The 14,831-nt window shown below is 45.1% G+C and overlaps 1 protein-coding gene across 4 annotated transcripts in view; it reads left to right on the top strand.

The window, feature by feature from the left end:
• The window catches only part of DENND2A (DENN domain containing 2A), a 63,575-nt gene that overhangs the window by 37,625 nt on the left and 11,119 nt on the right, over positions 1–14,831 (top strand). For 3 of the 4 annotated variants that reach the window (XM_065681131.1, XM_065681142.1, XM_065681150.1), the window contains exons 8-14: positions 494–544; positions 3,436–3,623; positions 4,331–4,440; positions 4,619–4,688; positions 5,274–5,351; positions 5,864–6,004; positions 9,586–9,734. In XM_065681131.1, coding sequence (XP_065537203.1) covers positions 494–544; positions 3,436–3,623; positions 4,331–4,440; positions 4,619–4,688; positions 5,274–5,351; positions 5,864–6,004; positions 9,586–9,734 — 787 coding nt within the window. The remainder of the gene's footprint in view (positions 1–493; positions 545–3,435; positions 3,624–4,330; positions 4,441–4,618; positions 4,689–5,273; positions 5,352–5,863; positions 6,005–9,585; positions 9,735–14,831) is intronic. The other variant, XM_065681160.1, reaches the window with a different exon arrangement.

Raw genomic sequence — 14,831 nt, 5'->3', positions numbered from 1 at the left:
AACAGGCTACTGGACCATATAGACTTTGAGCCTGATTTGGCCTGGCAATTGTTTTTTTGTTTGTTTGCTTGTTTTTATCCCTTGTCCTGCAAACTACTGCCTATTAATCAGTATTTTGCCTTGGTGGTGTGCTTATTTAGACTTGGATAAAATACTGCTCTGGCATTTTATTCTTTATGCAACTCTTCTGGCTGTCTAAAATCGATTTGGGGGGGGGGGCTGGTGGTGGTGGTGGATGTTGTTGTTTAGTATTTATTTTTATTATCATTATTGTTGTTGTTGTTATTATTATTCCCTGAATGAATGGGAAGATACCAAGGTTGGTAAGCTAAGTGCCTGTGGTTATCTGCACCCATGAAAAGAGCAAGGCTCTTGTGATCTATACTGTTTTCCCTCTGAAGTTGCCAGGCCTGGTTTTCTCATGCCAGTGATAAGAAATGCACAGGTATAAATAGACTTTACCTAATTCATCTTCCCCTTTTTGTTTTCCTAGTTACAGACGAAAACAGTGAATCTGACAGTGATACTGAAGAGAAGCTGAAAGGTAAGCACGTGTGTGAAGAGAGCAAATGGCTTCTGTGTTCTTAGAACACAGTGAGAAAACAAAGATCTTAATACTGCAGAAGAAAATCCATGGGCAGATTATAGGGCTCCAAACCAAACAGTTCCCATCAAAGCTCTTTGCACTGACTTGCCTAGGAGGTGGCCTGGACACTGTGGAAATACAGTGAGGATTTTCTAAGTACACAGTCAAAAATGTGTGACCAGGCTGACAGTAGCAGTATTGCATGGAACAGGGTGCTCAGAAACCCAACTACTCATTTTCTAAGGGAGACAACCCACCAGCCAGACTAGCTGGCTGGGAAAACAGAATTGCACTGTATGCTTTATTGATAGTTAAACTCCTCTGCGCTGGCTGAGTTGGGATAAAGTGCTGCACTGCTTACTTCACTTCAGTAGAGCTATATGGTATACTTGTCTCCATAATAATACTCTTCTAAAACCTTCTTGTGCTGGTAATTAGCCCTGTGGCTGGTGGCATTGCAATCTTTACAGAAGTTATGTGGCAAACTCGAAGTCCTGGTAGACTTAGAGTGCAAGATGGAAAGTCGTTCAAATTCCAAAGCTTTCTGACTCACGTGCACGCCTGAGATGGGTAGTAGGTCTGTGCTCAAGCTGAAAAGACAGGCATAAGCAGCAACTGGAGTCTGTGTCAATTACAGTGGATTGTGCTTAGAAGTGCTCATCTTTACCCTCTTTCAGGTTTTTAGAACAGAAACCTCAGACTGAGTTCCCTCTTGCGAGCATAGGTTTCCACACAAGAACGACTGTACGCTCTTGCTCTCCTCTGCATTGGGAAACCTTTTATCTTTACTGGTGTGTCAGCAAGATCAAGCGGAAAATTGCTGCCACTGCCTATGCTTTGACAGGTTTTCTAGCTAACCTGGAGACACGGAGAGAGAGTCTGCACCCAGGCTGAGCAGAGATTACCTTCACAACTGTCTTGAAACTCGATGTGAAATACAGTCTATGTTCAGGTCTAGCTGAGAAAGACAGCGTAAATGTGTCCAGGAAGACTCAAACTCTTGTCTGTTGCTGGTTGCCATAGTGAGTCATGTATATCATCCTGTGTTTCTCTGTAACATCTGTATAACTGCAGCTAGGAACTGCCTGTAGAAGGGAACCGATGATGACCGTGTGAACTCACCTCAAATCCAACAGTGCATGACTGTGAACAATATCCAGATCTACCTGAGTGACTGTGCGAGTCTACATAAGTGTGAGCAGGAGCTCTGGCACTTGCTGGTTGCTCTAGCTGCACCTGTATTTTGCTTTATGCCTTGTTGAACTGTTGACTTCCCTATTTTTAAATAAGAAAGTGAGATGATTGAACAAGTCTCTTTTATCTGGGATTTTGGGTTTGTATGTTTTACTTAACAGACTAAACACACCAGCCAGTTACCTCTGCTTAGCAAGTCAGTGTACATCATCTGAGACACAGTAAATCATCAAACAGCAATCATCAGACTGCATGTCAGAGCCATAAGTGCTGACCCTTGGGAAGGAAAAATGTTCAAAGACGAACTCTGCCATGATGACAGCAGTAAAATCCCGGTATCTTTAGTGGGTTGCACAGAATATAAACAATGCAGAGCTTGAACGAGCTTTTCAGAAGCACTCAGCATTGCTATGACATTGCTCCTTTTGAAGTCTCTGGTAAAACAGAAACCATTTCTGAAAACTTTTGAATTACAGCCTTAGAGCAAATAGGTGATGAGAGAAAGGAGTCTAAGCCATTTTTCCAGGGCTTTAACTATCCAGGGATTGTTGCACTCTCTGATTTAAGAGGCATCTCAAGATTGCTGTAAATTACATTGTCTGGAATAGTCCACGAGTGGCACAACTTTACTAGACAAAAGGTCAAGTGTCCGTCCTAAAGTATATACTGTCTTTCAGGAAGCCCAGACTCCCAAGCAGACATCTTAAGCATTTGGAGTTCCTGCAGTATCCTGGTGATTGTTGTTTCTGTCAAAAAGTTGCACTGCCACCCGCCTTCAGGGGAAGCACAGATGTGAGAATGTGCTGTAGTCTCTGCTTGTAGTTAATTCTTTCTTTTGTAGTAGGGGTAAGGGAGGCATCATGGAGATTTAATTTGGGATGCGACTGTAAAATAAAGCAGGGGGGTGGTCTTACGGAATCTCATCTGGTCTCTTCTCAGCAGGCAGCTTTTCATTACTTTCCATGCTGGAATGTTTATTGTCCCACAGCTCATATGTGTTGCAGTTACAGCTTGCTTGGCAGATTTTCTTGTTTTCCTATTGTCTTGGGTGAACTTGCAGAAACATCGTCCTGAGAGATAAAGTTTAGGCACAGGAAGGACTGGCACGAGCCAGCTTTTCTGATTTGCACCTCTTTTCATGTTTCTTTGTTGTTGGCCTGCAGCCCAGCCTGTGTTAGTGGAGCTGTGAGTCCCCAGCATTGCTTAGCCAGTGGAACTGTAGCCTGACCCAAATGCTGGTCTTGTAAAACTGTGGGGATTGCTACTCACAGCCTCCTCTGAACAAAGGTGATCAATCACCTAACTGTGCTGGCTTTGAAAGATACAGGTATGAATGCTAGGATGAATGCCCAGACATTATCTGTTACATCATGTCCCATATGGATCTCAGTTTGGGTTGTCTTCAGCTCTAAAAGCTATCCATGAAATCTGTCTGCTGCCAAAACTCTTCAGGACTACGGCACTCACCAGATAATGTCCCATCTCTGTTGATATTTATAGTGCAGCTTCTAAATGGTTCCCGCCTCTTACTCAGCCACTAATAAAGTAAATACAGTGAGGTGCTGTCAAGGTTGTCTGTAAGTCTCTGCAAAGCATTGTGGTGCTCTGTGCGAAGAGCTAGACAGCCTCACAGTCTCTAATCTTTTTCTTGATAGCTCACAGCCAGCGCCTGGTGCATGTGAAATCTCGCCTGAAGCAAACCCCACGGTACCAGACCTTGGAACGGGACTTGATCGAATATCAAGAGAGGCAGCTGTTTGAGTACTTCGTGGTGGTGTCGCTGCACAAGAAGCAGGCTGGGGCTGCCTATGTCCCTGAGGTTACCCAGCAGTTCCCACTGAAGGTGCGGTGCCTGTCGGGAAGGTCTGGCTGATGTGTCTCAGATTGTGTGGTGCACTCGCACAGCTGGAGAAGCCACAGGTTCTCTGTTGACGGCATGTGCAATCAGTAACCCTCTGCTGACACAGTGTTCAGTGGGACTGAAGATAGAGGGTCTGCAGTCACCCCCTGAGAATTGTCATGGCATTCCTCAGTGTTGAAGGAGCAGCTGATTTAGATCTTTTGCTGCCCTTGGCTATAACTTTATGTAGCTATTCCCCTTTTCCCACTTTTCTCTGTGAAGACTGACACTTGGGAGAAGACACGTGTTCTTAAAGGGAAGGCACATCTTTCACCAATAGTCTAGTTCAAAAGAGGGAATGAGGAATGGGAGAAGCACAGAGCCAGTGTGACAGAGCATTTGTAAATGGGTTGTAACCAGAGCTCCCCTCAGACTTCAGTTCTCTCACAGCTTTCTGGAAGATGTGTCCCAGATTACGGGCGCCATACAGCAGGGGCAGGTGCTGCAGATACAGGGCATGGTGGAATTGGAGGCACAGAGTTACTTTAAGATATCTAAAGATTAGGTGAGCCAGAATCAGAAATTTTAATATCTTCCAGGCAGAAGCTTAGCCTCTGTCATCACCTCTTCATTTGTCACAGGAAAAATATTTGAAGTCATTCCATCTCCACATGACTAATTGGAAACATGCCTTCTCTCTGTTCTGTTAGCTTGAGCGCTCGTTCAAATTCATGCGCGAGGCAGAAGATCAGTTGAAAGCTATTCCCCAGTTTTGCTTCCCTGATGCAAAGGACTGGGCCCCCATCCATCAGTTTGCCAGGTAAATCCTGTATTTTGTATCCTGATTTGTAACAAACGGATTTATATATCAAGGTAATTAAATGTGAGAGCTGTTATGGCAGAAAATTGGGCAGAGCCCTGACAGGGGTGTATTGGAAATGCAAAAATGTTGTGGGTTTATTTGGATTCTGTGTCAGAGACTGTTTCTCTTTTTGCAGTGAGACATTCTCATTTGTCCTGACGGGGGAAGATGGAAGCAGGCGATTTGGATACTGTAGGAGGCTGCTGGTAATTATCCCTGGGTTCTTTTTTCTTTTCCTAGATATGCAGCCTTCTGTGGGGTTGGTGTTACTGGCACCCATTCTGGAAAGTGGAAAGCTGCTGCTCTTTCAGTGTAGAAAGAAAGAGCGGCAGCAGAACAGCTTCGCTCTCTTCTGCTTTCTCAGTGCCAGAGTCCCTCTCCAAGTACTGTCCTCCACCCCACACATAGCTCTTTTACCTTTTACTTCCACCAGTGCTTAATGTTTTGAGCATGGACTGTTTCACTGTTAACCTGTCTCTCTTAGCTTTAAATAGCTTCTAGTTGTCTAAAGCTGTGCTGGTCCTGTAGGCTCAGTGTCTGTAGAGCAGTCTGCCCTGCCTTAGTCATTTGATATGGGAAGGTTGTATTATACCATAGGTGTGCCCATTTCTCCCCACTGTTTCTAGCATACCAGAGTTTGAGCCAGACTTAATGTATTGTCAGCAGCAGCATGCTGTCAAATGTCTGCCAGTTTCTGAGCCAGCCACTGAGCTGCAGAACTGAGACCAGTCCCTCTATCTTTGCGGTAACTGACATTTTCTTTGTGTGTGCGTTTGCGTTTGTCTTGAAAGCCCAGTGGGAAAGGGAAGCGTTTACCAGAAGTTTACTGCATTGTGAGTCGCCTTGGATGCTTCAATCTCTTCTCTAAGGTGAGGGGGGTGAGAGAGGGGATTGTGGTGTAGGCTAAGGGGGATCTGAAAGTTAAGTCAAAACCAGAAGAGTTGGGGATCAGGGGAGCTGATGCTGAAGGAAGGGCCTGAAGTGGTATATGCAAGGCAACAACATGCTAATTCCAGAACCTAGTTCGGGACAGTTCTAGTCCAAAACAGTTAAAATTAAAACTAGATTGTCAGCTGTTGCCTTCTTCCTTCAGCAGAACTACCAGGACACCAGCACTGAGAGATTAAAAGGTTGAGTCCTGACCCTGAGTGTGGTCGGGAGTTTGCGAATTGTAAGCTTTCCAGTGACCTCACTGAAGCTGGGTTTCTCTTGTTGAAGGAAATTAGGGTCTTCAATTGCATCCTTTACCTTCTTCCTTATGACTCAAGGCTCCACGTCAGTGCTGGGTTAAGGAGAGACCATAGATGCTGGTGTGCTTCATTCGTGGCATTATCTCCCTCCTCCCAGTTTATATGTTTTTGTCTTCATGCCTTTATTTCAGATCTTGGATGAAGTTGAGAAGAGACGGGGCATTTCCCCAGCTTTGGTGCAGCCTCTCATGAGGAGTGTTATGGAGGCACCTTTTCCAGCTTTGGGGCGGACGATTACAGTCAAGAACTTCTTGCCAGGCTCAGGAACAGAGGTAAAGACACCACTCTAGAAGGAGACTTGGGCCAATAAATGGTGCAGGACTGGTGACTAGAAGTTGTGACTGTGACATAGCACTGGGATCTTCAAGGACAGATTGTCTGGCAGCTGTGTGGGGAAGCTAGGGAGAAAAATAGGGGACTGGAGGGGGTGGCATGGACACTTCAGTGACCTCAGAATCAAAAGGGAAATCATATGTTAAAAATGGATGTAAGGACACAGCAATGCTGGCAAAATGAAACAGGGCATTGGCCCTGAGGCCAAATGGCATGGACTGGCAGGCCCCATGCTGCCCAGCACATGACTTTGGACCTGCTCAAGGCCCCCCATACGTAACTTGCTGAAGACGGGGTTCCTAGCATATGTTTCAGCATCCTTAATGCAGAGCCACTGTTTTTGTGTGACAGGGCACAGGTTTCTGGTCAAAAAGTTACTGAAACCACACAAGGGCAACGTTGCAGCCTCTCAAAACAGCATTTTCACAGCAGAGAGGTGAGGGTACGTGTTGCATCTCACACAGTGAGGGTTGTAAGAGTGCAGAACTTTTGGGTGTAGCATTGAAGGACTGTGGGAGGGAGACAGAAGCTAAACTGGACGTAGTCTTGGCCGTACTTCCTGTTGAGCATGCGTTGAATGTGAGAGAGAGGGAAGTGAGTGAATTGATAGAGGTTGTGAGGGCTTTCAGCATAGCACTGCATGATGGCATTCTCCTCAACTGAACTGAAAACAGTCCAGACTAAATTAAATTACTCTAGAGCACATGCATTGTTGGTTAAAATTCTGTAGAATCCCAGTGCTGTACCATCAGGCTGTGAGAATGTTTCGGCTGTTTTGTTTCTAGGATTGTTAACGCTCATTAATTATCTTGGTTGAATGCATAAAGCCCACATTTACACAATGGGCAGATGACAGCATTGGGATGGGTTGAAGGTACTTTGGAGAGTAAGGGATTAAACTTCAAAGTGACCTTGCTAAATTGAAGGTTCGGACTGAAACTCAATATGGACAAGAGCTGGGAAGAAGAAATGAGCAGTCTAATACGTGGAAGTAACTGTGTGAGCAGCAGTACTTCAGAAAAGGAGCTGGTATGGTGGGCTATAAAGCGAGCAGAGGTAACAGTATGGTATTGTTTAGACAAACTCCTGCATTGTTAAAGAAAGTGAAGGGATGAATAATAAATAAGAGTTTTTCTGCTTTCCAACACTGGCGGAAATTTATTTAGAGTATCATTTTCCAAAAAATGCAAACAGTAGGAGAACAGCCCACAAAAGTAGTTCCACTTACTAAGTGGTTTACAAAATACAGGCAAAGCTTGAGAAAATTATTTGCTTAATACAGAAAACAAAGGACACACGATAACCTATGAATATGCAAGAAGTTTCCTACAGAGGAAACGGGTGAGGTGCCTGAGGATTGGCGGATGGCAAAGGTCACACCAATCTATAAGAAGGGCAAGAAGGAGGACCCGGGTAATTATAGACCGGTCAGCCTTACCTCCATCCCTGGAAAGATGATGGAACAACTTATTCTTGACTCCATCACTAGGCATATCAAGGATGAGGGGGTCATTAAGAACAGCCAACATGGTTTTATGAGGGGGAAGTCATGTATGACCAACCTTATAGCCTTCTATGAGGAAGTGACTAGGTGGAGGGATGATGGTAGAGCGGTAGATGTAGTTTTTCTTGATTTCAGTAAGGCATTTGATACTGTCTCCCACAGCATCCTCATAGATAAGCTAAGGAAGTGTGGGCTTGACGATCAAGTAGTGAGGTGGATCGAGAACTGGTTGAAAGGAAGAAGGCAGAGAGTTGTGGTCAATGGCGCAGAATCTAGCTGGAGGTCTGTGACTAGTGGAGTTCCTCAGGGGTCGGTGCTGGGACCGGTGCTGTTTAATATTTTCATCAATGACCTGGATGAGGGAACTGAGTGCACCCTCAGCAAGTTTGCTGATGACACAAAACTGGGAGGAGTGGCTGACACACCAGAGGACTGTGCTGCCATTCAGCGAGACCTGGACAGGCTGGAGAGTTGGGCGGGGAGAAACTTGATGAAATTTAACAAGGGCAAGTGTAGAGTCTTGCATCTGGGGAAGAACAACCCCATGTACCAGTACAGGTTGGGGGGTGACCTGCTGGAAAGTAGCGAAGGGGAAAGGGACCTGGGGGTCCTGGTGGATAGGAGGATGACCATGAGCCAGCAATGTGCTCTTGTGGCCAAGAAGGCAAATGGCATCTTAGGGTGCATTAGAAAGGGAGTGGTTAGTAGGTCAAGAGAGGTTCTCCTCCCCCTCTACTCAGCCTTGGTGAGGCCGCATCTGGAATATTGCGTCCAGTTCTGGGCCCCTCTGTTCAAGAAGGACAGGGAATTGCTTGAAGGAGTCCAGCGCAGAGCCACAAAGATGATTAAGGGAGTGGAACATCTCCCTTATGAGGAGAGGCTGAGGGAGCTGGGTCTCTTTAGCTTGGAGAAGAGGAGACTGAGGGGTGACCTCATCAATGTTTACAAATATGTGAAGGGTAGGTGTCAGGATGATGGAGTTAGGCTTTTTTCAGTGATATCCAGTGATAGGACAAGGGGCAATGGGTGTAAACTGGAGCATAGGAAGTTCCACGTTAACATCAGGAAGAACTTCTTTACTGTAAGAGTGACAGAGCACTGGAACAGGTTGCCCAGGGGGGTTGTGGAGTCTCCTACACTGGAGATATTCAAGGCCCGCCTGGACAAGTTCCTGTGTGATGTACTGTAGGTTACCCTGCTCTTGCAGGGGGGTTGGACTAGATGATCTTTTGAGGTCCCTTCCAACCCTTGGGATTCTGTGATTCTGTGATTCTGTGATACAGAGAGGAAGGTGACCAGTTGTTCTGAGCGTATACTGTTGTAAGACAGCAAGTAGTTGAATTAATTTGCCACTGACAAGTTTCAGCTGCAGGCTTGGTGTTGGTGAGGATAGTTCAGAACTGGAGTAATGTTCTTGTAGAATTTATGAAATGTGTGGTGTTGGAGGCTTTCAAGAACAATTTAGATGAGCAGCTGTCTAAGATAAGGAGTATGAAGTGAGAAGATGCTGTGGCAGGAATTGGTAGATACAAACAAAGAAAAAACCTCACAGACTGCTTTTCACTGTGACTGATATAAAAATGTATAGTCAGTAGGTTAGACATCCAGATTCTTGCAGTAAAATGAAAAACTAAATTGTAACTGTAAAAACAAGAGTGCAGATTTGGAAGGCTTCATGCCATTCGGCTGCTGCTCGAATGCCAGAAAGGCTGGAAACCACTTCTAGCTAGGCACAAACTAGTTTTCCTCCTTGGGAAGAGCTCCCTGTCCTCAGTCCATTGGGAAGAACTTGTGGTTGGTCTCATGCTGTGCCCATTGGAGTGGACTCTGGATTGCCTTTGTCTGGAAGAAGGATTTGTGGGAGGTCTTTGGAAAGACTCTGAGGGCTTAATGCTATGTGGTGCTTGCCAGCACAGTCAGTAAGGCTGTTAGTGGTGAAAATACTTGCTGGGTCTTTGTTTGCCACAGTATGGGTGGGCAGCAAGAGCAGACCTATGGTCTTTTTCTCTCCAACAGGTCATTGAGCTGCGGCGGCCTCTCGACTCCAGACTTGAGCATGTGGATTTCGAGTCCTTGTTCGCATCCCTCAGTGTGCGGCATCTGAGCAGAGTCTTTGCCTCCCTGCTTCTGGAGAGGAGGGTGATCTTTATTGCAGACAAGCTCAGGTACCCTCTTGTATTTCCTTAAACAAAATGCTGCCTTGTTCTTTTTTCCTTCTCTGCTCTTTGCTAACTTTGGTCTGATATAAGTAGTGCTGTATGTCCCAGAAGTGGGGAAATTAGGTCATGCACCATCATTTTGTTTAGCAGCTTGCAAAAAGTGTGCTGCTTCTTGTCCTCAAGGAGAACCAAATTCCCTTTCCTTCAGACCGTTTCAGAGCAGATCACCAGTGCTAAGGAAGCAAAACCCCTTCTTTTGCTCCATGATGCAGCAGTGCTTCCCACTGAGCTATGCTGGAGTTTGCAGGGATCAAGCCTTGGGCAGAGAGCATTGTCACTTCTAGGTTCTTCTCTGATGTCACAAAATCTGTTAAGTCTTCAGCTTCTATTTTAGTATTGCTTTCTGAGTACTTTTTGCTTGTGTGGGATGAAAGTGAAGGATGCAGTGAGGGGGAATGAGACAGAGGACTTCCCCCTTCTATTTTGTATCTTTCAATTTGCTTCTTCTCCTTATGTTTTCTTTTTTTCGTTTCCTCTCCTAAGTTATGAAAATGGGCTCAGGTTTCTTTAAGATCTTGTGCAGCTGGTGGCTGGCAGCTCTCCAACCCTTGAAGCACTTGAGGATTCAGTGAGGAGAGTTCGCCAAGGCTGGGGAACGAAAAGCTGCCTGGATGAGTAATGACACTTCGGAGCATGCTCAAGTTTCAGGAGTGTACAATGCCCCTAAGCTGTCTGTTTTCACAACTTTCAGGCAGCAGGCTGCAGCTCTGGGACTGAGTGCTGGGGCAAAGAATGGGGAGGCCCCTTCTACAGGAAAGTGAAGGGAAAAGTTCATGCTGCAGGGATCCGGGGCTCTCTGCAGGCAGAGCTCAGGCATTCTCATCACAGGAGTAGGAAGGCTGGAAAGAGGGGAGCTGTAGCATCCAGGCAGCACCACTTGCAGTTTTTGGCAACTGCCTTGGATCACAGAGGTGAAGATTTGCCTCTTTATAATCACTGATACATTATATGCCTAGATACTTAGTATTGTGAATACTTAAGCCACACATTTCATGCCGAGCATTCAAACTTGCACTGAAAATTAGAGACTTCATCCAAATGCTGTCTTTCTACTTAGTATATATGATTTATATGATAATTCGGGGTGACAGGCTTTGCCAGTAGAGACAGGCTCCGTAGGAATGAGTCCAGCTGCCCAGACCTGTGAAAGAGTGGGAAAGAGCTATAGAATCATTGTTTCTAGATTCTTTAAATATACCATAAACAGCCCTCTTCTGTGAAAAGAAGAATTGTCACGTTTTAAAGATCCAGGGTCTGTCTGGCCACAGGGCTCAGATTCAAATATTTACTGTAGATTTGCCAGCTCTCTACAAGACTTTTAATATTTGATGTTTCTGAGAAGACCTTGCTCTGAGCAATTTCAGGAGAGTCGTCTTCTTTTCCTGTTACAAAATATGAACTTTCTGTGACTCATTTTTGTGGAGAAAACACTTGAAAATAACCCCAAAGGACTGTAGAGGCCTGAAAAATGGAAAATAAAGGAAATAACCAACAAAATTAACTGTTTTAGTCCAGTCCAGTGACCTGAGTGCGCTGGATTGGTGAACCCTTCACAAGGTCAGTAGTCTCTTCTCCTCATTGGAAATTCCGTGTTTTGAAAGCTGACAGTATTGTACCTACATGATCTTCTGTCCAAATGATACTTTTCCTGGGACAGGAACACACTGAACTCAAAGAATATTAAATGGTATTTACTTTAGCAGTGAAAATTCCAATTTCAGAGGAAAGAAAAGAAACGTTTTTTGGCAATAGCTTATGAGAAGAAAGAAGAAAAAAAACTGATAAAAGCAGCTGTTGGAAACTGCTCAGAGGTTAGGAATGCCCAAAATAATCCAGCTGAGATGGATTAACAGGGAGAGTGCAGGTGACATGGTGAAAGATGAGTAATAAATTGCTTTTATCATTCATCTTTGCAGTTCTTCATGTGGGCACTGTCCATAACTACCTGTATGTGTGTATAAAGGGGTGTCTGGGTGTGAGTGACAGAGTTAATGCTGTGTGCAGTTTATTTACATCTTTTAATTGCTATAAAATCAGTCTGTGGGAAAAGAAAGCCGAAAGGTCTCTTGCCAAATACTGTGTGAACTGTGAAATGTTTTCGAGCTGAGCCAAAAAATGTATCTAACAAGTGTACAGCAAGTGAAATACTTTGTCTTTTCCATCTTTAGAATGAACATTGAGTGTTTTTTAAAGACCTGTCAATCCAGAGCTTGGCAGCGGAAAAGGAAAGAATTTGGTTTATTACATTTTGGGTGGGTTCTTTTTCCCTCTGTTGCTGTGGAAACTGGAGTATGCATTGCCCTGCAACCCAGGGAAAGGACTTTGTTAAAACTATGTTTGTCTGTGTAGTCTTCCCTAGCTTTTATTTGCTCCTGCACCATAAACTTTAGTGCTGGGGCAGTGGGGGCCATGGCAAAGGTTAGGCACTCCAACAGGAGAGTTGCTTTTGTTTCCAAGTGATGCTGCCTGGCATGCAGTTTGAGACACTGTAGACCAATGTTTTAGAAGGAATCTTCCAATAAAAGTGGCCTCATTTCACAAGGTACCTAGGGCTGGGCAGTTTTTACTGGTCCAAGGGAGAGATGGGTCAGATTCAGAAGGCTTTTTATATCAGGAGAACTTACACAGGCTTAAAATCAAGGCATAGTTTTTCCAGATCTCCTCAAAAGCCTGTTGTGGATCTGACCAACTCAAGCAATTGCCTCTGTCCCTGCCAGAAACCACAGCTGTGTCAACAACACAAAGTGGTCATTGTTATCAAAGGCAGATCTGAAAGCATTAGACACTTTAAATGTGGTCATCCCCAGTAAAAGGTAATTAATCATCAAAAAGAAGCCTTTTCCTTGCTCTACAGAAACAAATCTGGGACTGTGAATCCCAGCCTCCCAGGTTCTTCCTTTTCATATTGTGGTTAGGGAGAAGAAGCAATCCAAGCATGCAGTTCGGATCTCAGATAATAGTGTCGTTTCTTCAGAGCATCTTTAACTCTCGCTTCTTCACCTGCAGTAACCTGCTATGTCGGTGGGAGGCAGTGATGGTCCCCACTGCCCATGAAACTTGGCATCCTCCTGTCAGGATTTGCAGCGGGGCTGTGCAAAGTCACGGGGCAATGTTTGGAAGCTCCTGCGCCTGTTAAATGTTGTAAAGCAGATCTGCGATCCATCATAAGTAAATCCAGATGTGACACAGTGTCAGAAATCCAAAGGTGTTTGTAAAATGAATCCTACTGTAGCAGAGCTTAAAAAAAAAGACAAGAAAAACCCCACGTAATCAAACCGCCTTACTTTGCCAAGGCCAGCATATTTTCAGCAGCTTAGTTAGTGCAGAGAGCAAAGGGCATTGAACCCCAAAAGGAGGGATTGATTCAGTAATGTTTTTCAGAAATCATGAAGTATCCTCAAAGAGGGATTCAGCTTGATGAGCTTTTTAGCATAATTGCTGGCCTTGGGAGCAGAAGGCTGTAAAGTCTGTAGTCAGTTTAAAGTTTAGAAGGAAAATAACCAAACTGAGCAGCCAGTATCCTTCTTTAGAAGCTGCTGGAAATTGACAAGGTGTCTTTTTGAGCCTGCCCATGGCAGGGGGGTTGGAACTAGATGATCTTGAGGTCCTTTCCAACCCTAACCATTCAATGATTCTATGTCAAGCTAGCTTTCCCAGGAAAGGAAGAAGAGTTCCTATGTAGTTGCAGCTGTTGTGTTCAGATTCTGTATTGGCCACCCCTGTTCGAGGTGGCTACCAAGAAGCAGCAGCTTCATAGGGTGCTGTGTGGTAGGGTTTTGCATAGGATGCTGTGTGACAGGAAGGCCTGTTGTTTGAGCAAGTGAATGTCACAAAGTGCTGCATATCATTGTTCTGACCAAGGGTGTGTGCAGCCAGAGTGATCTGTGTGTCAGTCTGTATCCAAATCTGCCCTTTAGGGAGGGATCTGATACAGTTCTTTGTGTACTTCAGTACTTTTTAGCCTCTATATTAGTGATATCTCAGCCTCTCCTGCAAGCTCCTGTGCAAGCTACATCAGACATGGTCTGCACTAGGTAATGGTGGCATCTGGATTGCACCAAGCAAAACACAGCATCCTGTGTCAGTATTATTCCAATAGCAGCAGTCGTCATCGAGGTTATGGTGCATGAGTCCTGGGATGTCAGGGTTTCAGTAGGGACATGGGCTGTAGCTATCCAAAGGCATTGGCTGCCTGTTTGGTATATACTTACTGTTTTGAGAGTGCATTAAACTGTTCTGGTGGTGGTGTGCACATCAACTGAGGTTGGTTCTGTGCACATCTCATAGAAAGAGGCATACAGAACTTCAGTAGCCATATTCACCTTCTACACAGACAGGTACCTGCTGTGTTACAACTGTGATATAGTGTGGGGAGCCTGCCCCATCGCTGCAGGCTGAATAGCATACGGTCACACAGATGGCATAAAAGGGGATTTATCCTGTTGGACTTTTGGCAAGGCTCTGTAGCCATGGTGTGAATCAGCAGTCCCATAGTGCTTCTTGCAGTGCTGTACACAAGAGGAAGGAGCTTAGGCTTGAGTCATTCCGAAGGACTGGAGCTCTGCTGGGCTTCTGGCAAGCTGCAGCTCCCTGAGACTATCTGCAGAACAAGTCTGACTGAATCAGGTGTGGAAGAAACAGCTCGATGTTACCTCCTCTGCGTCCATCTCTGAATTGCTGTGCCTTCAAAGGAGTCTCGCAGACCTCAACCCTATCAATATTGTTCTCTGAAAATGTCTTCCTCCGTGAGAAATGTTGCAGAGCAGCAATCACTAGGATTCATCCTGGAGGCGATGAGGCATTCACAGATGGAAGGGTGGAAGGGGAAGCTATCTTTACTTCCCACCGCATGATGCATCCAATTTCAGGCTTACACAGCTTCGTCTGTGACTTCCACTAACTGGACCTCAGCCATCTTTCCTCCCACTCAATCTCTCACGTACCATGTGTACTCACTGGGACTTGAGAGTAGGGTTGAGGGAAGAGCAAGCCACCATAAATATAACAGGAGACAGCATGCCGTCATATCTTACCATGCCATAA

Source organism: Lathamus discolor, chromosome 1 (assembly GCF_037157495.1).
Source record: "Lathamus discolor isolate bLatDis1 chromosome 1, bLatDis1.hap1, whole genome shotgun sequence".
Lineage (NCBI taxonomy): Eukaryota > Metazoa > Chordata > Aves > Psittaciformes > Psittacidae > Lathamus > Lathamus discolor.
Note: the sequence above shows the minus strand (reverse complement) of the source record. Positions and strands in the feature narration are given on the sequence as shown.